This window comes from Lynx canadensis, chromosome B3 (assembly GCF_007474595.2).
Source record: "Lynx canadensis isolate LIC74 chromosome B3, mLynCan4.pri.v2, whole genome shotgun sequence".
Taxonomy (NCBI): Eukaryota; Metazoa; Chordata; class Mammalia; order Carnivora; family Felidae; genus Lynx; species Lynx canadensis.
The window spans coordinates 137,392,233-137,416,320 of NC_044308.2; the positions used below are offsets into that span (position 1 = coordinate 137,392,233).

A 24,088-nucleotide genomic window follows, 5' to 3' on the forward strand; every position below is an offset into this window, starting at 1 on the left:
TCGAGAAATCTCAGGTGGATAGTGTCCTGGGTGGTGGAGGGAAGCAAACCCAAATCTCACGGGAAGAACTCGATCGTAATAAGCCACCCGGATTCCAGAAATGTGAAAATGTGAAACGTCACGATGAGCCTTAGAACCTACGAAATGCGATCCAGTAAATAAAATGCTCGCCATCTGGGTCCCCGTCCCGAGAGGCCACAGCGTGCATGGGAGGGCGGTGTTTGCTCCCCACTCCTGCAAAACGGCACGCTGGCTGTGGCCCGGTTCACCCAGGCCAAAGAGACACATTTGCAAATCTGTGCTTGGACGCAAAGTTTGTCTCAAGTAGACTACGCCACTGCCCTGGGCGGATGCGGGAAGACGGTCCCCTCACGGCCCACTTGTAACTTAAAAAGCAATTACACGGGCGCCTGGGTGGCGCAGTCGGTTAAGCGTCCGACTTCAGCCAGGTCATGATCTCGCGGTCCGGGAGTTCGAGCCCCGCGTCGGGCTCTGGGCTGATGGCTCAGAGCCTGGAGCCTGTTTCCGATTCTGTGTCTCCCTCTCTCTCTGCCCCTCCCCCGTTCATGCTCTGTCTCTCTCTGTCCCAAAAATAAATAAACGTTGAAAAAAAAAAAAAAAAAAAGCAATTACAGGGCGCCCGGGTGGCTCAGTTCGTTGGGCATCTGACTGCGGCTCGGGTCATGATCTCGCCGTTCCCAAGTTCGAGCCCCACATCGTGCTCTATGCCAACAGCTCAGAGCCCAGAGCCTGCTTCGGATTCTGTGTCTCCCTCTCTCTCTGCCCTTCCCCCCACTCACACTCTGTTTCTCTCTCTCAAAAATAAATAAGCACTTACAAAAATTAAGAAAGAAAAAAAAAAAAGCAGGTACATTTCATGTGCTCAATGCTGCAGGCAAACGTATCCGGGGGCACTGAGCTGGCGAGGGCGTAGGCAGGCTGCAAATTTAATAAATCTTAATTACCGTGTTTATACAAACAAACAAGCTGAAGCCATTGACGTAGTTGGAGCTTCCAGTGACTTTGTGCAGAGAGAAAAAAAAAAAAGTGCAGAGAACCAACTGCTCATAAATAATTAGCTTTGGGGCAGTTTTTTTTTCTTTTTCTTTTGGACTAAAAATAACATATGAAATGTTTTTTAAGGTGGCCAGATTACAGCCTCTGAAGACAGCACTGTCACCCGGTCAGCGTGTGTGTCTATATGTGTCTGTGTGCACACACACGGGCCGCAGAAACAACACAAGAAGCACACCCAAGGGAGGGGTCTCCCCCCCCCCCAGGGGTGTCATTGTTCCCTTTGTTCTCCGAGGGATATAAGCAGGGGCGGCGTCTGCAAGGTCTTCAGGGTCTTCATTTACCTGGCCATCGAGAACCTACTATGCGCAGAGTTACAAGGACTCTGTCCACCATCAGCTTGGCGGACCCTCGTTGTGTTCCTTGGAGAGCGTCGCTAAGTGGCTCGTCGACAGTCACGCACGCTAATGGTGGATCCGAGATTCAAATCCGGTGCGTCAAGCTGTGGTTCTCGAAGTGGGGTCCCAGGCCAGCAGCGTCAGCGTCACTTGGGAACTTGCTAGGGATGCAGATTCTTGGGCCGTCTCCGCCCTAGTGGACCAAAAACTCAGGGTGGGACCCAGAAATCTGTGCCTAAGCTGTCGCATAGATGAGCCCGAGATGGCCTTGCAGGTTGCTTCTTTCCTGGTGGGCGGGCTTCACGAAAGCCAGGTGGCCAGCCGCAAACTCAGATTGTTACACATCCGATTATTTTACGTTACTATTATTTTTTTTTTTTTAACTTTTTAAAGTTTACCTATTTTGAGAAAGAGATGCATGAACGGGGTAGGGGCAGAGAGAGAGGGCAGAGAGAGAGAGAATCCCAAGCAGGGCTCCAACTCATGAACTGCAAGATCATGACCGGAGCCAAAATCAAGAGTTGGACGCTTAACCGACGGAGCCACCCAGGCGCCCCTACGCATCCGATTATTTTACACAGAGCCCGGATAAGCGTGTTTTTTAGCCATTTAGAACCTGCCCGTTTCGCATACCCCACAAAGCCGTGCCCGGTATCTGCCAGCCGCAGATAAGACACAACCCGTAGCTATGAGGACCCCGGTCCACCTTTGCCCTTTAGAGCCCCGGCCTCAGAGACGTGCCGTTCCTCCCAGCCAGGACGCGTTTGCAGTCTACCAGGGCAGGACTTTGCTCTTGTGATCACTGATGGATCCCGAGTGCCCACATCAGTCCTTGGCCCGGTCAGCACTCAGTAAATACTTGTGGAACGAATGACGGACAGCAAATGAGCTGTGGCTGAGCCCCGAGTGACAGGGCTGTGGACATTCCACGCTAAGCCAATCGCAGGCTGCCAGGAAACAGCCTGCTCGGGAGGCCCGGCCTCCCCCAGCCAAGTGTCCCCCGGCTCAGAAACATTTAGTGAGCACTCACTGTGTGCAAGGGATCAGGGGACCCAGACATGACTCCTCCGGGTTCCCCCTGGGAGCTCCAGATGGGGGCTCCCCAGTGCAGGGCTTAAAAGTATGGAAGCCCCCGGAAGTCACCGGGCTGGACTGTGTGAGCCACCCTGTCCTTCCTGATGGTCTTGCACATTTCTCGAGGAGGCTCTCTGTCATTCTAAATGAGGGGGGGATCCAGGGCTACAGTCTCCCTGAAGGACTTCTACAAATGACAGTTCACATGATCTTCAGAATTCATTCACGACGAAAGTCGGCACTGATAATTCCATTTTACAGATGGGGAAAGTCAAGCCCCAAGAGGCAAAGCCACTTGCCCAAAGCCACCAAGCTAGTTGACGCTGGGCCCCAAGCACAGCGTTGGTCTCGTGACCGCCCGACCCAGTCCACGGGACACCCGCTCTCCTACGGACGTGAGACACAAAAACCCGCTGGAGACCAAGAAGAAATCCCAGCGTGCAAAGCGCCTGGAAACCGATCCCATGGCATTAGGGACCTCGAGGAACCCAGGGCTCTTTGGAGCAGAGCCTGCTGAAGGCTCACTCTGTTCTGGGCCAGGGCTTGAAACGAGAGCTCCCTTGCAAAAGGAGACATCCATTCACATCGGGTTTTCCCTGAAGCAGGGACACCCGCCAGGCCCCAGGGATGCCTTCTCCAAGGCACGGTGTGGAAAGTCCAGATGACGGCCTTGGGGCCACAGCCCAGAGACCACCCGGAAGCCACATGCCTGTGCTGAAGGACTCATTCCGACCTTGCATTGCTCAGTTTCCCCACGCTTCCGTGAAGGCGGTGATGCCTCTTGGGTGTTGATGGTACCGTTAAATGAGATGCCCTCACCATGATTCAGCAGGATTTTCTGGCACACGGTGGATGGACGACACAGAGCGTCTAAAGTAATAATGATTAGTACTCATGACTAGTGCCGCTCCCACGGTTACCACTTCGGCCTGCAAACGCCACAGGAGTGGCTCTGAGCGCTTCTCAGCGGGCGGAAGTGGAAACACCTTCCTCGTAGAGCACGCGAGGCACAACCCCCCTTTCCCCCGTTACTCCCCCACTGGCCCCCGTGTGCCAACCACCACTCAGGCGGCCACACGATCCAGTTGGCCTGGAGCGGTCCAGGTCTCCTGGGACAGTCCTGGTTGACACCTGTTGTCATAACATAATTGTCAATAGCGTCCTTGTTCACTCCCCACCGCATCCTGGCGTGCGATGAAAAATTCCAGGGTCCCTCCTCTGTCATGCGTCTGTCACAGCTGAATACGTTCTGCGCACACTCCTGAGGCCTCCCGAGGACCCCGGGGCCCGGCACAGCACAACACAGCCCGCAGCTCATTCCCCATAAATGTTCCTCAGACCTCGCGGAACCTTCCAGAAAGCCCAGGAGTCTGGCTGCAGCGTCACAGGCCTACCCACCTCCAGACGCCCTGCCCTCTAGCGTGTGGAGCAGATGGTAGACGCCGTACCTTTTGGAATCCAGTCGGCTCCCCTGGAGAACTCTGTGTCTGTTATTTTCGGGAAGGAGAGGAAAAGGGGGGCGGGGGGGGGGGGAAGAAGTTAAGTGAGTGATACTCAAATCCCAGCAGAGCCTGTAATGGAATATTCATTTTGTCAGGGGAGTGTTTCTTTAAAACTTCTGGTCATCTGGACAGGCTGAACCAGCAGGTGATTCGATTTAATGAGCTTTTTAACGCACTTCAGGCCCAGGTGGGATTCCGTCTGGGAAGCCTGGGCCGGCGGCGGCCACCTGGCTGGGACTGCGCTGACACCTAGTGGCCACGGCGGCCGTGGCGGGGACGGCAAAGCTAGAGCGCTGAAGCTTGGCGTCTGGGGCCTGAGGGCCCCCTCAGAGGCCGTCTCGACTGCCCCCCTCCTCGGGCTAACCCTGGTGCCTCAGTTTCCCCATCGCTTCTCGGGGAATGACAACGGTGCCCCCTCTGTAGGGTTGCTATGGGGACACGGCATTTAATAAAGGCTGTTATTACTAGTTAGCTTTATCATCGTGTTGTGCGAGGACGCACGGGGACGCAAAGGGGGAAGGTGATGGTCCACAATCGCAGAGCAAATGGGTGGAGGAGTAGGGCTGGATCCCAGGGCCCCGGGCCCCAGTCCGGCGTGCCCCTCCATGGTGCCTCCCACGGCAGGGCGTGTTTGAATGCTGGCTTACCAGCGCCACGGCCGTGGGAGTTCCGGCTCTCAGTCTCCGCTCTCCCTTTGGAGACTGGTGTAAGGACCTGAATGGGGTCACGAAGACTTCAGCTGAGCCGCCCCTCGAACGTGAACCGTGATGGTCACTGCTGTCATTACCGGAGCGCCAGCCTCACGGGGCGGCAGGATGGCCAGGTGACATGTTGGAAGTGAAGCACCTACGACCCGCGAGCCTCCATCACTCACTCCCGAGTTTAGCGTGTGGGGCGGAGGGGATGTGGCCCAGCTACGTCTCCCCAGACGAGCTCGGGCTCAGCCATAGCCCCGCCCCCGGGGCCTGGGAGCTGCACGCCCTTGGCACCTACCAGCAGGTGGCCGGAGTCCTTGAGCTTGGACTTGTACAGCATCCACCGGTAACGCAGGTCCTCGAGCTCGTCCGAGGACCCCCTCGCTGGCCCGACATGAAGGAGGTTCTCGAAGAGACGCTGACCTTCTGGCACCCGAGCCTGCAGCTCCTGTGGGAACAGGCAGTGTCACGTGCACCTTCCAAATGGCCCAGACGGCCCCACCTGCTTGGTAAGGAGGAGCCAATCGAATTTGTCTCGAGAGGCAGCTGAAGGAACCTGTGAAGTGAGAAGCCCGTCGTGCAAATTCAAGCCAAGGCCAGGCAGTCGCTCTCTGGAATGCTACAGAAGGAACTCCTGCCTGAGGGGGGCAGGTGCGCTGCTGACCTCCGTGGTCACTTCCGCCTCTGACATTCTAGAACCAAGTCCTCGGAGGGTTTGACACAAGAGTCACCATCAGGATAAGAGCCACCGCGGTTGCACGTGCTTTTCTGTCGGCATTCTGAAGCCTGGCAGAGTGCTACCGGGAGCCGGCAGATTTTTCTATCACAATATAGTACTGTGTCACCCCAGGGTGGCACTTGTTATCCTCAGGACTCCTGAGAGGTAGCGACGTGGGGGTAGGAGCAGGGCTGCAAGTCTGAGCATGTGGGTTTAAATTCTGGCCAAGGATCCTGCCTCCACCCCATCCTGCTGGCGGTGTGACATGGGCAGTTTGGCAGCTTCTCAGAACCGACCAGAACGTGAACTCTTTAAGAGCAAGGAGGCCTAAACAGGGGCAGCCGCAAGTAATCTCTGATACGGCTGGAGTTGGATGGTGGTGGCGAGAAATGAGCGTCACAGCCAAATGAGAGACAAGAGGGACGCAAGGACTTCCTCATCGTAGGTAATTGGACCAAACTTCTCACCGAGGGCAAAGTATTAGAAACACTTAAGAGTCATCAAAGAGTTAACAAGAGAGCAAGACGCATCAGGCTAAACCCTGGGAAAGGGTGAAACCCAGAGAAGTAAGGCCGGTGTTCAGACCGGCTTTTGTCTGCAGGACATTTGTCGATCTGGAAGAAACAGTTGTGAAACAGATCATGCTTTGGGAAACCTCATGGGGCTATGGACACAAAGGTCAAGGTCTGGGCTCTGCAGGGATAGAGACTTTTGATAATCTGCTTCCCCTTTGGCTGAGATTCCTAAAGGTGAATCAGAAGTAAACTCACACTTGGGGCACCCGGGTGGCTCAGTCGGTTGAGCGTCCAACTTCAGCCAGGTCACGATCTCACGGTTTGTGAGTTCGAGCCCCGCGTCGGGCTCTGTGCTGGCGGCTCAGAGCCTGGAGCCTGCTTCAGATTCTGTGTCCCCCTCTCTCTCTGTCCCTCCCCCACTTTTGCTCTGTCTCTCTCTCTCTCTCTCTCCCTGCCTCTCAAAAATAAAGAAACATAATAAAAAAAAAGAAAAAAGAAAAGAAGTAAATTCACACCTTGAGTGGACTAAAGTCCAGCCCAGGTCATCAGTGGTCCAGGGAGCCTCAAACTTTGAACTTGGACTCACTGGTTTCAGAACAATAAAGTCCTCCTTGCCTGGCAGTCACAAACAAAATTCTCTCTGGAGAAGAGGTGATCCTGAATCTCAAATTACCCCTACATCTATTTCGTCAAATGCAATGCCCAGCACACAATCAAAGCAGCCTCATATATACAAGACACTGATAACAAGAACAAGCAGAAACAACATGCAAAAGAAATGTTCCTAAAATGACTTGAGAATTATTAGATGCACTATATAAAACAGCTACCGTGCTTGAAGAATTAACAACCAGACTCAGCAGGGATCTGGAAGCTACAAAAAGTGACAGAGTAGCATTTCAAAAGAACCAGGTAGAAATTCTAGGACTGGCAAATGCAATATCAAAAGCGGAAGGCTTAACAGACATGTGTCATAGTGAATGAGACACGGTGAAAGAGAGAATTAGTAAACCGGAAGGTAGTGTAGAAAAACTCTCCAGAATGCAACAGGAAGAGAGAGGATGAACAAAACACAAGAGAAGGTAGGAGACATAGAGCCCACAGAGAGAAGGAATAACATGTGTCTAAGCAGCATCACAGCAGGAGAGGAGAAAGGGGATAAGGCAAAGGCAGTATGTATCAGAGAATGCTCTAGAATTTTCCGGAAAGACTCTAGACTACAGATTCCAGTATCCAGATGAGTCCCAAGTAAGAAAACTAAAAAGACATCCAAACCCTAACATATCCTAATAAAACTGCAGAGAAATAAGGAAAAAGAGAGGTAAGCTGGGGCCCGGATGAGAAAGGCTTTGTGTGATACGTTTGGGAGGCTGGCCTCTATACCAAAAGGTTTACATCAGGGGAAGGATAAAGTCACATTCATGATGCTAAAGGTCGTCACTCTAGCCGCAGAATGAGCCAGGACCTGGATGGGGGCCCATCAGGAAGAAAGAAGGCCAGCTGGGAGGCTATTGCCATCATCAAGATCAAAAGTATCTAGATTAACATAGTGGTAGTAAGAGGGGACAGAAACAAAAAATTCCCAGGAGGTGGAATCCAGGAGGGCTTGGTGACTATTTAGATATGGGTGTGAAGGAGAAAGATCTGTGGTAGAAGGACTGCAAAGATGGCCATGACGCCCCCATCCTGCCTCCCCGCCGTATTCATGACCTTTGCAATATGACTTTGAGTCCTTCCTACCAAGAGGTGGAGTCTGTTTTCCCTCCCCGTGAACATGGGTTGGCCCTGTGACCCTTTTTGTCCAACGGAATCCAGGGCAAGTAATACGCCAGTTCCTACTCGAGGCCTCAGAAGCCTCGAGTGCTCCCACTTGCCCTGTGAGACGACGCCTCTGCCACAAGAAACCTGGGCTGTCCCACAAGAGGATGAGGGCTGTGCGGTCCGCCTCACGCTCATCTCCCACAGCCTGCCAGCCCCCCAGAGTAGAGCCACCCAGCTGACCTATAAGTGACAGCAAACAAGGGAGCCCAGCCAAGACCAGAAGCTCTGCCCAGATGAGCTCGGCCTAAATTGCCAACCTTCAGAACCACGAGTCAAATAACCGGTTGCTGTTTGAAAGCTCAAACCGATGGAAGGGTTTGTTACACAGCCACGGCCCGCCGATGGATAGGAGTCGTGATGAGGCGTGCTATTGTCCAAGCTGGGGAATACAGAAGGAGGCTGAAGGGATGAATGGTTCTCCGAAAGTCCTTCGGAAATACGCGAACCAAAAAAGTTCAGAGACTATTATTTACACACGGATGAAAATGGCTCACAAGCCGCGTGTGTGCTTCTTTTTGAAGAACCCCCTGGTGGCGAACACATCCGTGGGTGCAAAAGGAGGGCCGTCTTGTGGCAACAAACCTGTAGCTTCGTTTCCCTGGCCCTCAGATCCCTGGCTGCGGCCATCCTCATCGCGATGATGCTAACCAGCTTGGCGTTTTCCACCTCCAACCACTGCTCAAAGTCCCTCAGGAGCTGGGAGTAACCTTCCCGGCTGCCTTCTTCCCGGAGCAGATTTGCCTGCGGGGATACACAGCACGACCGACCCATCAGAGGGGAAGTCAGCCTACTGGCCACGCATCCCGTGGCTTCCCTCTGAGGCAGAAGGTAGGGCTGAGGATGCCCAAAGGTGACGAGAGGGGCCTGGAGCCTGGAGAGGGAGGAATGTCTCTGTAGCCAACGCGGCCACGTTAGAAATTCAATTCTAATTCAGGTCCAGGGTCCTGTGCTGCCTCGGCCAGTGCTCAGCGCCCTCCTGGACCACCCCCCCCCCCCCCCGAGCCGCGACAACGGATCACCGTGGTCACCTGCTGGTCTCCTAGCGGCAGCCACCACCGTTCCTCACCAGGAAGGCTATCACAGTGGTTCCCCTTCCTCCACACCTGTCCCCCTCCGGGCTCTGTGGCCAGAGCGGCCTGTCTAAAATGCAAGTCCATTCAGCGAGGCCCTTGCCAGTGCGTACTGCGCTTTCTGTAAACCCTGACTTAATTGCCTGCGGTTCCCATTTCCTCGCTCCTCAAAATGTGCCCCGAAGCCCAGCGGCATGGGCGTCACCCGGGAGCTTCCAGAAATGCAGAATCCTGGGCCCCGCCCCAGACCTGCTGATCGGAAGGTGCGTTCTCCCACGATCGGGGTGCACGTTACCGCGTGCAAAGCTCTGCGCTGGGTCGGAAGTTCCCGCGGGTTGGAAGCGATTCTGTTTCACTCCCGGCTGCACCCCGGCTCCAAGTGCGGGCCTCAGGGCACAGTAACGCTCAGTGATTTGGGAAGGGGCGACACAAGGATACATGGGAAAATGGGAGTGGAGGTGTCGTTTTCGAAGGACAAGGAAGGATGGATCTTTTCAACGCGGTTCCTTTTTTTAAAAGCCGTCAGGAGAAGGGGTGAGCGATACGAGATGGTCGGGTTAGTTCTTTTGAACAAAATGCGGCTTATGACACACAAAAAAGGTACCCCTCTCGCGCGATTTCAGTTTGCAGGGTGGGGCCAGCAGGAAGCCGTCAGCCCCGCGAGGGGCGAGGTTTCCGAGGGGTGGGGACCTGTCTGCCCAAGCGACACTTCTGACCTTCCCCCTGGCCCGGGTCTGGGGCCTCTGAGTCCCTCTGTCCAGCGGCACACCCAGGAGAGGACACGGCCAAGTCCTGAGTTGAGCACGCGGCCGCAGGCAGGGAGGGGGCTTGGGGGAAGGCCACCCACCGTCCCTCTCTCCGGGTCTGCCGTCTCCCTGGAAGGCCCCCCTGGGCAGACTCACCCGGCGGTGACGCCCGGAAAGAGGCTCCGTGGGATCGATGAGAAACCCACTCTTCGGGATGTTGTTGGTGAAAATCGTTTTCTTCCCCGAGTCCACTTCCGTCCTCTGCAGCTGCTGGTTTCTGATGAGGCTGAGAAGACACCCAGCCCAGTCAGCGTGGCGCTGTGATGGGGACTCCCCGGGTCACAGAAGCAACAGACTGGGGGCACCACGGGGTAGGAGCCGACTTCTGGGCCTCGCAAGTCAGTGACCATCCTTCGGGTTCACCAGGACGTTCCCAAGGCTCCGGTTCCCTACTTGAGACCCGCGTCGCCCTGCCGTTAAAGTGCACACGCCCATCGGCGCGGGGGAGGCCCAAGCCAGGAGGGGCTGCAGGCTGACCCCCCCCCCCCAAGCCGGGACACCTCCCTGCTCCCACTGCTCCCGCTAGAATCGCCCCTGGGCCAGACTGGAGATACACGGGGGCACCTGACGCCATGCTTCTACGGGCCCGCTGAGCTCTCCCCCTGGCGAAACGGGGGTGTCGCCTGAGACCGGCTCGGAGCGGGGGACCCTCACCTCAGCAGGCTTTCCTCCAGCAGCTTCAGAGCCTGCCACGACTGCACCAATTCCTCCAGCTCCTCCTGGACCAGAGCAGCCCCTTCCGGAGAAGACTTCTTCATCACCAGCCGGCCATAGGCTTCGACCAGGGGCAGCTGGGCCTCCTTCTCCGGGAATTCAGCCAGCAGCCTCTGAAGGACACACACACACACACGCGCGCGCGCGCGCGCACACACACTCAGTGAGCTCTTGGGACAGGGGTCTCTGTTCCCCAGTGTGGGCTCTTTGGCCTCCCAAGCCTGCTTTTGGGGATGTAAGTGAAGGCACGGGCATCCCCGTGGGGAAAGCCATCCCACCTCGACCTCGACCTCCCGGGACTGGGCGTCCCACGGGCCCGCCTCCTCCTGGTGTGACTCCAGCTTCTGGGTGACCACGGCGATCCACTGTCTCAGCTCCAGCAGCTGGTGGCTGAAGGTGCAATGTTCCCGCACGCTCTGCTGACACCTGTCCATGAGGTCCTGCAGCACAGCCCAGGGGGCCCAGGGCGCTCTGAGTGCAGGCAAGGTGGGACCCCGGGCCACCCCATCCTGCAGGGCCCCCAGACCTTCCCTGGGGCAAGACGGCCCCCAGGGCTTCCCACCCAGCGGGAACGTGAGACGCTGGTCCTCCCTTGTACACAGGACAGGGATTTACTCTGGCAAGACCAACTCTGGTTTAAAGTGTCTCTAAGCCTCCTATTAAAAAAAAATTTTTTTAATGTTTATTTATTTTTGAGGCAGAGAGAGACAGAGCATGAACAGGGGCGGGGCAGAGAGAGAGAGGGAGACACAGAATCCGAAGCAGGCTCCAGGCTCTGAGCTGTCAGCACAGAGCCCGACGCGGGGCTCAAACTCACGGACCGCGAGATCGTGACCTGAGCTGAAGCTGGACGCTTCATCGACTGAGCCACCCAGGTGCCCCTAAAGTGCCTCTGAGCCTTCTTAACTTTTATGTGGATGTTACCATGTCTGGACGAGGGTGTGGACGATCAGACCTCCTGTCCACCACTGGCGTGGGTGTAAATCATATGCCACTTGGGGAAACCAGAGGTCAGTATCTACTAAGACTGCACACAGGCATCCCTACGACCCAACCCTGTCGCCCCTGGGCAGACACCTAACAGATACAAACGTATCGTCACCAAAAGGCCCGCACGCGGTGTCGCTTGTAACAGGAAGAGACAGGAAAGCACCCGAGTGCCCGTCAGCAGAAGTATGGATGAATATGTTGAGGTATATTCACACGCTGGGATATCTTACAGCAGGAACGAACGGTCTATGCAACAGTCATTATAATACAGCATTGCGGGTGAATTTACAGCCGGCGTGTGAACAGCTAGGAGCCAGACACACACAGAAAACCATTCTGTGCGATTCAATTAAAATAACGTGTAAAGTCAGGCAAACCCAACCCAGGGTGTTCCAAGTCAAACATCAGGGTTGCCTTCAGGCACCAGGAGTGGCCGTGGGGGGGCCCCGAGGGGCTTGGGGGTTGGGGGAGCCAGTATCCTTCTGTGTCATAATCTGGGTGCTGATAACGTGGATGTGTCCAGTTTTTAAAAATTCATTGAACCGCACAGGTACATGTTCTCTTTTCTACATACGATGATGCTTCGATAGAGAGTTTTTGAAAATGGTCCTGCTTTTTTCCCCTCTCCTCTGGGTCAGCCCTTCCCAGCTCTCAGGCTGGGGCCTTGTTCTTCTCCATCCTCAGGAAAGGAAGGGGCCTGTGTTCCTGGTCACCCAACCTGGGGCCCTCTGAGCCCCTCTCTCCCCACCCACTGCAGGCCAGTGAGACCCCAGGGTCTTGCTGTGACCCCTGGCTTGGGCCACCACAGGCCCTGCCCTCCTTCATTCCAGACACCGGCTAACGCCCGCCCCTGGACACCAGGCCCCCTAGAACTGGGGAGACAGAGAGGGTGCGTCCCAACTCTCTGCCACAAACCAGTGATGAGAGCCTGAACAGTTACCTAAAAGTCCACTTCTCCGCACTGTCACTACCATAGCCCCTGTCCCCATGCACCAATGTCAAACCCAATGCTTTCAATGGCCTCCGATTGCTTAGTGGGGTCTGTCTCCCCCGGGGGGAGACGGAAAATGGCCTGGGCTGTGGGGAAAGGACTTATTAGAACTTACTAGGTTTAAAAAGCCCTGAGTGGGGCACCTGAGTGGCTCAGGAAATCTTGTGGGCGGTGGGGCAGTTCTGCGTTGTGGGAGCCGGATGAGGGCACCTGTCCCTCTCCCTGTATCTGCAGGGGTCACCCCTGCTCTATCATGGTCACAGCAACCAAAACCCCCTATGAGCTTCCAGGAAACGTGGCTCCACCGAGGGAGGCCCGTTGGTCTAAGCGATGCGTGAGGTCTAGATGAACTGATTTAACTCCACCTAATAAATTAGCAGCTAGTGGTCTCAAGGTGGAGGTGGGGGAGTAGAGAACTAGGAAATCACCATCCCTGCCCTTTGGGGGCCCACAGAGCCCAGAGAAACAGCAAACACCAGCTTTAATGCCTCTATCCAATGATGAGCCAGATTGATCGTGATAATAGTTAATAAGGAGCATTAACTGAGTATGATTAGCGGTTGCAGAACGCTAACATTCCAGTTCAATCGCGCTCTTTAATTATTGCCTAAACACTTCTTCAAGGAAGCATTGTCCCCCTTTTATTACTGTGTCGCTCAAGGCTTTTAATTTCTTTTTTATTTTTTAAAGTGTATTCATTTTGAGAGAGGGGGAGAGAGAGAACGCGAGCAGGGGAGGGGCAGAGAGAGGGAGACAGAGAATGCCGAGCAGACTCCGTGCTATCAATGTGTAGCCCAGTTCGGGGCTCGAACTCAGGAACCGTGAGATCATGACCTGAGCGGAAACCAAGGGTCGGACCCTCAACCAACGGAGCCACCCAGGTGCCCCCAGCCTAGGTTTTCTTGAGGTGTGGCTGCCCGAGAGGCGGCTCCACAATCCCCAGGGAACTTGTTACAAATGCAGACTCCGGGACCCCATCTGAATCACTTAAATTTGTCCTCAGGCCAGTTTTGAAGAAGCCTGTGCCGGCCCCTGTCCCATTCCACTCCCAGGGCTCAAAGGGCCCAGGTGGCCACTAGAGGGCGCCGCAGAGGAGGCTCCCAGCCGCCGAGGTGCAACTTTCAACCCGCTCTTAACGTGGCTTACATACCCCCACGCCCACTGCACCCGGGGCTGTTAGCCTGTTCTGTTCCTCGGCCTCCGGGCACACCTGGAATTGTATATGAGCTCGTTGTTTTGCGGACTCACGGTCCATCTCCCCACTGGAATATAACCCTGGGGAGCGGGGCTTTGGCTGTCCGCCTAGTGCCAGCCTTAATCCTCAGGGCCCAGAACCCCCCACCCCCCACCCCCGCCATAGGGGACATGCTCACTACTCCTCTGCTGAATGAGTGAGTGAGGGAAGAAAGGAAGGGAAAAAGAAAACAGAAAGGTTTGAAGGAATGCAGGAAGAAAAGGCAGAGAGCGTAGGATCCCAGGCGCCTGGTTTTACCTCCAGAGACCTCTGCAGGGCCTGGTAGTCGGCAGAAAGCTGCTCCATTTTGTGCTGGTGGGTGGGGTTCCCCTGGACGAGAGGCCTCACGGCCTCCATCTGTGCCCCAAGGTCCAGCCCCTCTTCCTGCAGCCCCTGCAGCGAAAAGGAGCAAGTGTGGCCGTCCTGTTTATCTCCTGTCATGGGAGCTGATGGGGGGAGGGGGGCTCTGAGTGGGGGAGCTGGGGAAGGTCCCGGCAAGAGGGGGCTCCCCCACCCCAGTGGCGGCACCATATGGCCATCTGATGGGCCTACTCTCAGAGCTGGTGAGACTTTTTAAAAGGAGACGGAAATATTCTGGATCACCCTGGAAACAAACGGTTACGGCCTGGAAGGCATCTCTGGGGAGGGGGGCGGGGGTCAAACTCCCGCCTGGATTCTTACCTGATGACCCCCTCTCCTTGTGAAGAATCACGCCCCAACTTCAGTTTTAAAGCCCCCGGACACACCATTTTTAACGTCTTCCCAAGAACCCTCTCAAAAGTGCTTGACTTTTAAAAGGGTAATTGTATCACACGCATTTAAAATCCTGCAACCTCCTTATCCAGCCAGTCATTATTGACCAATCTGCCTACGGACAGTCTGCCTGTGTTTTAACACATTTATTCTCGCTTCCAAAATCAGATCATTTAACTGAAGGCCTCTGTACTCATCAGGAACACTTTTAGAGCAGAGCAATTTTATTTTTTTTATTTATTTTTTTTACATTTTTTTTTTTAACGTTTATTTATTTTTGAGACAGAGAGAGACAGAGCATGAACGGGGGAGGGGCAGAGAGAGAGGGAGACACAGAACTGGAAGCAGGCTCCAGGCTCTGAGCCATCAGCCCAGAGCCCGACGCGGGGCTCGAACTCACGGAGTGTGAGATCGTGACCTGAGCTGAAGTCGGACGCTTAACCGACTGAGCCACCCAGGCGCCCCGAGCAGAGCAATTTTAAAACCGAATACCAACATGACATTTTGCAGCGACAGAGTAAACAGAAGTGTAGCTGATCTTTTCCTGAGGCTCAAGAATTCGCCGTCTGCGGGTACTAAAGGTCCCGCAGAGGCCAGAAGCCACCAGATCAATCTAGCAGAGATCTGGACAAAAGGTCAGACCTCAGGCGAGGGGCTCGGTGGCCGCTGTTTTGCCAGTCACTGCCGCAAGAGGGGAGCTGCCTAGAGACACAACTGAGCACCTGAACGGGGCCACCCGGGCCCCACAAAGCCCTTACCTGCAACCTGGAGAGCTGGGTCTGTTTCCTAGGAAGGTCCTGCTGAAGCCCGTTCTCGGCTCGGACCCTGCCTTGGAGGTCCGACAGCTTCTTCTGTAGGGGCTCGAAAGCAGCCCCAACATCCTGGCGCTGAGCCAGCAGGCTCTGCAGAGACACACAACGGACAGCACACAGATTACGGGCACCCTGTACGACCGGCCACTCACCACCAAACTCCGGCCTTCTCCCGGCCGGCTCATATCCACTCCGGCATCACCCCCTCCAGGAAGCCTTCCCGGAGCCCTTGCTGGGGTTGGACGCCCCCCCTTGGAATCACCGTGGCGTCCTCACCGTGACAGCTGCTCTGCTCCCTAGCACAGAGCTGCATCTGGTAATACGTACACACCAGATCCCGCCGGAGGCCTGTTTTTGCCAATAAAGTTTTATTGGGATACGGCCATGCCCATTCACTTCTAGCCGCTCTCATGCCTCGGTAGACCCGAGGAGCCGCAGCCGAGACTGTCTGCCACACAAACCCTAGGGGATTTGCTAAACGTTCGCTATTTGGGGGAGATGAGATCCCGGATGTGAATGGAGCTCTCGGCGAGGGCCCGGTCCCTCCCAGTGCCCGAGAGTTATGTCGTCGTCATCATCAGATGCTCGGCAAACGTTTGTTACGTAAAAGAACACACCGTCCTCGACACGCCACGTTACCCCTTCGATTTAGTGCAGTCATTCAGAAATGTGCTCCTAATAACATTAGCTTCCGGCTCTAGGTGGTCGAAAGTTCACAGGCAATTTTCTCTGCATTTTCTCATTAGACAGCCCCCCCCCCCCCCCCCCCCCCCCCCTGGCTTCCTCAGGAAGACAGTTCCAGTGTCGAGGGAGCAGTGTCGAGGGAGATTCAGGGGCAGGGGTGGGCACAGCAGGCGCCCAGGACGCCAGTTAGAAGGATCGCACGTTAACCGCACCGGCTGAGAGGAGCTGAGACCCCGGGGGACAAAGGGCGAGGGAAGGCCACCCGGTGACAAGTGGTGGGGCCGAGGGAGGAGTCTGGGCCTCCTGCCTCCCTCCCCAGAAGGCTGCCCCCACGACGGCGGCCGCGACACCCACCTGCAGCTTGCTTTTCCTCTGCAGGAGGCCGTTGTGCAGCAAGTCTCTGTCCCGCACGGAGCTCGCCACCTGCTCCAGGAGGGCCGTGGCTTTGTCCTGGCCGAAGACGCTCCTCAGCAGGTCTCTCTTCAGCTGTAGCATCATCAGCTGCTCCTTCAAGCGCGAGCTTTCTGCCAGGGCCGCCTACAGGGGACAAGGCCTCCGTGACCCCCAGGGCACGGCAGGGCAGGGCGGGACCGGGCTGGGAAGCGGTACCAAGAGCACATCGGTCCTGCCTCAACTTCCCCGGGACGCCGCGCCTTCGTGCCTGGAACTGGGAAAGCGGCGGACGCCAGGAGGAACGGGCTGGTGGGGACGCGTCAGGGAGGCCCTGACTTTCGGGGTCAACTTGATTCCTCTCTCACCCCCCACTTCTACCCTATCACCAAAGCCCAGGCAAGATTGTACCTCCTGTCCAGCCATCCCCCCTGCCGGTGTCCACAGCGGACTCAGCCTCGCTCACCTGGACCACAGCAGCCCTTGACTGCCTGCCCCCGCCAGCCGTCCCCCCAGAATCGACCACCCACACTGCGGCCGAACCTGCCCCCCCAGAATCGACCACCCACACTGCGGCCGCACCTGCCCTCCCACAGCTGTCCCCCCAGAATCCACCGCCCAAACTGTGGCCGCCCCTGCCCCCCCCCAGCCGTCCCCCCAGAATCGACGCCCACACTGCGGCTGCACAAACCAGTTGGATCCTTTACTCGATAATCCCCCATCACCGACAGCAGTAGGGCTACCCCTTGGGTGCTGTTTGGGACATAGGGGTCTACGGGAGCACGTGGGAATTCAGGAAAGCCCCCTAGAGGAGGTGACATCTGAGTGGAATCGTGATGTGCAGGTGATGGAGGTGCCAGGTGAAGGAGGGACCTAAGGGAGACTCACGTGATGAGCAGCTGGCTCCCTGGGCCTTTGCACGGCCCCGGCCCCGCCTCCTCCAGGAAGCCGGCCCCGACCACACCCCCAGCCTACACTCACTCTTCCTGCCCCAAAGCCCTGTGCCAATCTCCGGCTTCTGCTGACTAACGAGCTGTTTGGGGTCAGCACGCCTTGCTGATCTGAGGGCCCCGGGTCCCGGAGGCCAAGGGAATTGTGTTCGGCTGGCCAGAGTCCTTCCGCTTTATCCCTGGTGATGTTACTGAGACACCGAGCTGGGCACAGGGCTGGGAAGGGACAAAGACCCCAACCCAGGTAGGTACCTGCGATCCAAGGCCGAAAGTGATCATCTCCCTTCAAGTGTCGACGACAGAGCCCTCTGGGTGTTGGAGGCGGAGCTGAACGCCCCTAGTTGGGGAAATCCGAGAAGCCTCCCCAGAGCAGGCCGTGTTGCCAGAGCCCCGGAAGAGCAGAGGGGGCCCCTGGAGGAAGGGCAGCCTAGACACGGCCGGCACAGCCCAACTGGCATCCCCCGCGATGGGGGCAGGTGGTGTGAGAGGACAAGCCCCTTGCTAGGGAGGGTGCCCTTCACTCCCTTTCCAGAAAGTCTGGACACAATAGTGTAGCAGTTAAGAGTTCAGGCTCAGAAGTTGCGATCCGGAGGCCTTGGGTAGTTCTGAGCCTCAGTTTCCTCATCTGCAGAACAGGCAGAGCCACGCCCAACTCCCGGGGTCGGCGTGAGGGCTGAAAGGGGGCGGTGCCCATGCAGCCTGTAGCCTGGCGCACAGCCCGCAGGGAACACACAGTAACAGACGGCTTGTCTCTCTGGTACCGTCTAACCAGCCGCTGCGGGCTGAACTGCGTCCCCCCACAAGATGTGAAGTCACAGCATCCCCGCCCCGACTGCCCCAGAATGTGACTGTATGTGGAGACAGGGTCCTTGCGGAGACGGTCAAGTTGGAATGAGGTCATGAGGGTGGGCCCCAATCCAGTTAGGACCGGTGCGCTTCTTCAAAAGGGAAATCTGCACCCCGACCCACAGGCACCAAGGCAAGACGACGTGAGGACACGTGGGGAGAAGCTGTCCAGGTGACGGCAAACGCCGAGATCGCCGGGCCAGGTCTACAGGCCAGCGAACAACAACACCTGTCAGTCGACACCAGGAGCTAGAAGAGGCAGGGAAGGATGGTCCCCAGAGCCTTCAGAGACGGCGCGGCCCTCCTCACTCGGCGCTTGTCGTCTCCAGAACTGTGTGAGAGTGAGTCGCCATCGCGCTAAGCCATCTGGTTTTGGAACTTTGTCACAGTCGTCCTTGGAAATGAGCATCTCAGCCATGCCCAGCTTTGGGGCCTGATGCCTTAGTCCTAGAGGAACTTTGCAGGTCTGATAGGCTACGCTGAGGCTAGCTAGGCGCAGGAGCTGAGCCAAGAAAAACAGGGCTGGCGGCTCGAGCCTGGCCCGTGAAGTCCATCCGGCCTGGGAAGGGCTCGTGAGCGCAACGCAAGACGTGATCCCAGCCAGCACAGAGCACGGACAAGCCATAGTCCTGCCCACCTGTTCCAACCCACTGATCCGCGAAACTCCTGCCCCGGGGAGTCCTGAGTCACACTCTAGAAAGACGGAACCTCTCCCTCCCGCCTGGCACAGGTCCTGGTTAGCTTTCTGCCCCCCGTGGCAAGGACGGGATGGAAATGCAATCTGATCTAGCGGGAAAAGCGCTCGCCGTGGAATCAACCAGACCTGGGTCAAAGCCAGCTCTGCCACTTGGTCGCTGTGTGGCCTTGAACCAGTGCCTTTCCCTCTCTGGGACATGGTTTCCTCAACAGTCAAATGATAATAAAACTGCCACATTGTAAATGCCAACCCTGTTCCCAGGACCCAGGGTGACGGCAGGAATAAGAAACGTAAGATGAGAGTCTAGAGCCTGCCATTCTGGCCTCAGCCCCGCCTCTGGAGTGGCCCGACCTTGAACAAACACCCTAACTTCTCTCTGGCTCTGGTCCCTCGTCAGCAAAATGAGGAGGAAAATAATAGAAACGCAGACCAAAATCTGTGTACATAGATATCCACCATGTACAAGTTATGACCAGGAATACTGGAAACAACCTAAATATCACACGAACGGAACAAAAAATATTGCGAAATACCGTGCAGCCATTTAAAGCGATGACTTTTCGGCAACATTTTATCTTTTTTCTTAAGACTTTTTTAGCTGAAGCATAACAGACACCTAACGTTATATCAGTTTCAGATGCGCGACACGATTCGATATTTGTACACACTGCGAAATGATCACCATGATACATCTAGGGCCGACCGTCACCACACAAAGTTATAATTTCTTTTTTCCTTCTGACAATGAGAACTTTTAAGATTCACTCTTCTGACAACTTTTACGGGGGGCTACCATATCGACTGTAGTCGCCATGCTGTACATCACATCCCCGTGACTTATTTATTCTATAACTGCAAGTTTGTATCTTTTGAGCCCCTTTAACCCATTTTCTCTACCCCCGACACCCCTCCCCATTGGCGGCCTCCATTCTGTTCTCTATATCTACGGGTTTGGTTTTCGCTTTTTAGATTCCACATAGAGGACATAGACATAATCACACATTCTTTCATCCGTTCACCCCTCAGTGGACACTTAGGTTGTTTCCATACCTTGGCTTTGTAACTAACGATGCAATGAACATGGGGCTCTCTTTACATATAGCTTTTCAAATTAGTGTTTTTGTTTTCTTTGGACAAACACCCAGAAGTAGAATCGCTGAATCACAAGGCAGTTCTCTTTTTAATTTTTCGAGGAACCTCCATACTGTTTTTCCACAGTGGCTGCCCCAGTTTACATCCCCACCAACAGTACACCAGGGTTCCCTTTTCTCCACATCCTCACCAACGCTCGTTATTTCTTGCCATTTGCTTTTAGCCGTTCTACCAGGTGTGGGGGGATAGCTCATCGTGGTTTTGGTTTGCACCTCCCTGCTGATGAGTGACGTTAACATCTTTTCATGTGGCTGTTGGCCGCCTGTATGTTTTCTTTGGAAAACTGTCGGTCCCAAGTTTCTGCTGAAAAACCTGCCTGTAGTCTTATGAGCGTCCCCTTGTATGGAACACATTGTTTTTCTCACACTACTTTTAAGATTCTATCTTTGTTTTTAACTTTTGACATTTCAATTATAATGCATCTTGGTATGGGTCACTTTTTGTTCGTCTTGGTTGAACACGCATCTCTGTGCTTTCTGGACCTGGATGTCTGTCTCTTGCCCCAGTTTAGGAAAGCTTTCAACCTTTATTTCTTCAGATAAGTTTTCTGCCCCCTTTCCCCTCTCTTCTCCTTCTGGGACATCTACAATGCAAATGTTATTCGGTTTGATGTGGCCTCATAGGTCCCTTAAGCTATTTGCATTTTTTCAAATTCTTTTTTCTTCTTGCTGCTCTGAGTGAGTTCCACTGCCCTGTCTTCCAGATCACCGACCCCTTCTTTGGATTCGAGTCTGCTGCTGAACCCGCCAGTGTATTTTTCAGTGCAGTCACTGCATTCTTCAGTTCTGTGACTTCTGTTTGGTACTTTCTTATTGTTTACGTGGGGTTTTTTGGGAAGTTCTTACTGTGTTCATCCCTTCTTCTCCCAAGATCAGTGAGCATCGTTAGGACCATTACTTTCAACTCTTTATCGGGTAAATTACTTATTTCCATTTCATTAGGGTTTTTTTTTTTTCCCCTTGAGGTTTTATTTTTAAGTCCCAGGGGTCAGGTGCCTGATGTGGGGCACAAACCCCTCACTCCTCGAGGAGAAGCTCCAAATTTGTGAGCTCCTTCCTCACCGCGGGTCGCTGCGTCGGGGGTGAGATTTTTTGGCCAAACAGCATCTCTGCCTCTCCGACGCATCTCAGTGAAGCCCTTTTACCATTGGATGGAAGCAGCTATTCTGCTACAGTTCAGGTCTTTTTCAGAGGGCATTATTCCATATGTAGCGAAATTTTATTTTATTTATTTTTATTAAGTTTATTTATTTATTTTGAGAGAGAGAGAGCGCACAAGCAGGGGAGGGGCAGAGAGAAGGAGAGGAAGAATCCCAAGCAGGCTCCATGTTGTCAGCTCAGAACCCGATGCGGGGCTCGAGCTCACAAACTGTGAGATCAGGACCTGAGTGGAGATCAAGAGTCCGACGCTTAACCAACTGCGCCACCCAGGCAACCCCCCTGCCCCGGGGACCATTTTAAATGAAGCTTGTAAGTGCCAACTGAAAATATCAGAATACACAGCTATATAACATGATTCCAAATACGCAAAAAATGGCAAAGAATTAGTGAAATCTTTTGTCTATTGGTGACAATATTGCATGGAAACAGCTAGATGGGTTTTCATCAGGTATGAAGGGTATATTTGGGATTGTCGGACCTAAAGTAGATTTCTGCGACACATGTAAGATTCACTTTGGGGAGCCCTGAGAAGTCCCTCAAAAAGATGGACAGTCATCTTTCAGAGCATGGGAGAAGGAGGCCCATAGGAACCCCAGAAGGAAAGGCTAAGCCCTGCAAATGAAGAAATATGGACAGAGAAAACAAACCCTTGTTCCAGAGTGAGCCCCACGTGGAAAATCCCAAGAGCAGACACTCCAAACTTCAGGCACCCTTGTGTGTGGCTGAGCAGTGTGTTCAAGGGTGAGGAGAGGCCAGTCCTGGTTGAAGGGCCTCCCCAGAAATACCAAGTCAGATAGAAAGCATGATGTCGTGTACCTCAGCATGTTAACAGGGCTCCTACGGCTTGGGGGACCGTGGGCACTTTTTGTTGCCTTCTTTACAAACCTTTACGTTCTCCATGGAGGCATGGCTTTTATAACCAGAATGAAAGTTAATGTAAAATAAGGCTTACATCTGATACGCTTTGTGTCTCCTCCCACTCTGTGTGTCTTAGAATCCCTAGACCCCAAAGTTGATGGACTTCAGAGCTCCAGGAAACCCTAAGGCAGCGTCCACGGGCCAGTCAGAGCTGCCATATTGACCGGCATTTGCCACAGACACCGCCCTCCGCTCACCCAACACTCATTCCTCCTTCTTGATCACCGAACGGCCAGCACTTCTGTTTGGGTGACAAAGCGCCCAGTTACAGGTGCTGAAATAAGTTTCTAGGCTCGGGATGGGGCTGCTCCTCCCCTAGATGCCAAGGCAACAAAGCGAAACTTAGATTAAGTTTCCAGTCCCTGTAAATGCTCCACTTGGCCAGAAACGCAGGATATCCAGTCCACGATGCCCAAACACCAAGCCAACCCTGGGCCTTCTCACCCCAAACAAGGCTGACCATCAGCCAATCAGATATTTTCTATTTGTCTTTTCCCTCTTTATTCTTTATCCTATTAAACCATCCTGCCTTCGGCCCCATTTTGCAGCTCTCCAAAAGGAGGCTGTCCACCTCATGAAATCTTAAATAAAGTTTGTTTGTATCATCTAAATTGTCTTCTTTGATCACTTTAACACAGGGTTACCTCTACGATTGGTATAAACCAATCCCGGCAACCCCATCACCTTCAGCCAGTGATTGGGTCAGGGGTGGTCATGTGACCTGGCCTGGCCAATGAGATGTAAGGAGAGACTGCTGGGGCTTCTGGGAAAGAGGGTTTGCCTCCCTGTTGGAAATGGTGAACGGAGAAAGCCTTTTTGCCCCCTTGCCGTTCGACAAGATGCTGTCCGTGTGAAGATGCAGGCTTGCTGTGGTGACAGCCATCTTGGGGCCATGAGGGGACATGTGGCTGAGAGCTAGAAAGAGCCTGGGTCCTGGAAGACGCTTGTTGAGCCATCAAGCCAGCTCTGGGACCACCTGGGAGTCTCTGGGTTTGAAGCTACCGTTGGTCAGAATTTCTGCCACATGCGTCCCAATTGATACGCACGCAGCAAAGGGAATGACCTAACATGCTCTCTCTCAGAACGGCTCTTGCTTCCACCCGGGGACCGTCGGCAGGAGGGTCCTGAAGGACGGGCTGTGGGAGGGTCAGTACCAAGTCCTAGAGGGACACCAGGGACCAGCCTTTGCCTTCTACCCAGGAACTGAGGACGACGGTAACATTTCCTGTGCAAACTTAAGACTTGCCAGGCAGGGTGCAATGACCTTTACCCAGATACCTGGGGGATCCAGGGACACGCCTTTCCCTGGAAGAACGGCTCCGGCATCACGCCTGGCTGCTGGCCTCCTCCCCACCCACCTGCACCGGTCAGCCCTCCTGGCAGGCTCACAGTTACCTCGACCTGGGGCAGGAAGGTGTGAATGGAGGGCAGGTCCGGCAGGCTGGCGGTGATGTCCAGGAGGCTCTGGGCCAGGGCCGTCCACAGCTGCAGGTCCTGTAGAGGCCTCTGGAAACGCTGCCACAGCTCCGCCCCTGTGGCATTGCGCAGCCTGGCGCTCTTGCCCTTCATGCTGAGGAGCCACGGAGAGGCCGAGAGAGGAGAGAGCGGGGTCAGCCCAGAACTGAGGCCTCTCCCGAGACCCCCAGGGAGCCCAGCACCCACCGTCCCCGCGGTGGGCTCTCCCCCACCCACGGGCTGCCGGGAGTGGCTCTGGGGCCTCGGAGGTCTCTCCCTCTGGATCAAAGCCCACCGGGCGCCAGCCAGTGCCCAGACAGACTTGCGGCCCAGCTTCGTGGCCGGAGAACCTCAGGCCTTGAAGAGGAATCACGGATCCCCTAGCCCGGAACCGCCTACCCCCAGGCACCTGTGCAGAAGCTAAAGCAAACTCCCTTCCTGAGTAAGAGACCCATCGTCCTAGGCCCAAATCATTTGTTAGAAATAATCTTTCAGATACGATGTCCAGCACCCGGTCATAGATGGCCAGCACGGAAAACCTCACCAAGAGGAGCTGGAGGGAAGGGAACACCCTTGGCCACCCTGTGCATGGGATATTTGGGTCCCTGCCACCACCTGAGTGCCCCCCAGGGGATCCGGGCCCCTGCTCTGATGTACAGACACATCGCAAGGGAGGAGGCCCCTGAGTTCGGTCTGAAGGAACCCCTGGGTGAGGCAGAGGGACAAGAG

The 24,088-nt window shown here is 55.0% G+C and overlaps 1 protein-coding gene across 8 annotated transcripts in view; it reads right to left on the reverse strand.

The window, feature by feature from the left end:
- Positions 1-24,088, reverse strand: part of SYNE3 (spectrin repeat containing nuclear envelope family member 3) — a 103,525-nt gene that overhangs the window by 21,352 nt on the left and 58,085 nt on the right. For 3 of the 8 annotated variants that reach the window (XM_030319896.2, XM_030319900.1, XM_030319899.1), the window contains exons 8-18: positions 23,300-23,474; positions 16,146-16,328; positions 15,054-15,197; positions 13,801-13,935; positions 10,606-10,767; positions 10,268-10,440; positions 9,710-9,839; positions 8,320-8,478; positions 4,982-5,131; positions 4,636-4,702; positions 3,935-3,973 (exon numbers count right to left, since the gene is read on the reverse strand). In XM_030319896.2, the coding sequence (XP_030175756.1) occupies positions 3,935-3,973; positions 4,636-4,702; positions 4,982-5,131; positions 8,320-8,478; positions 9,710-9,839; positions 10,268-10,440; positions 10,606-10,767; positions 13,801-13,935; positions 15,054-15,197; positions 16,146-16,328; positions 23,300-23,474 (1,517 nt within the window). The other 5 variants (XM_030319902.2, XM_032593453.1, XM_032593456.1 and 2 more) reach the window with 4 other exon arrangements.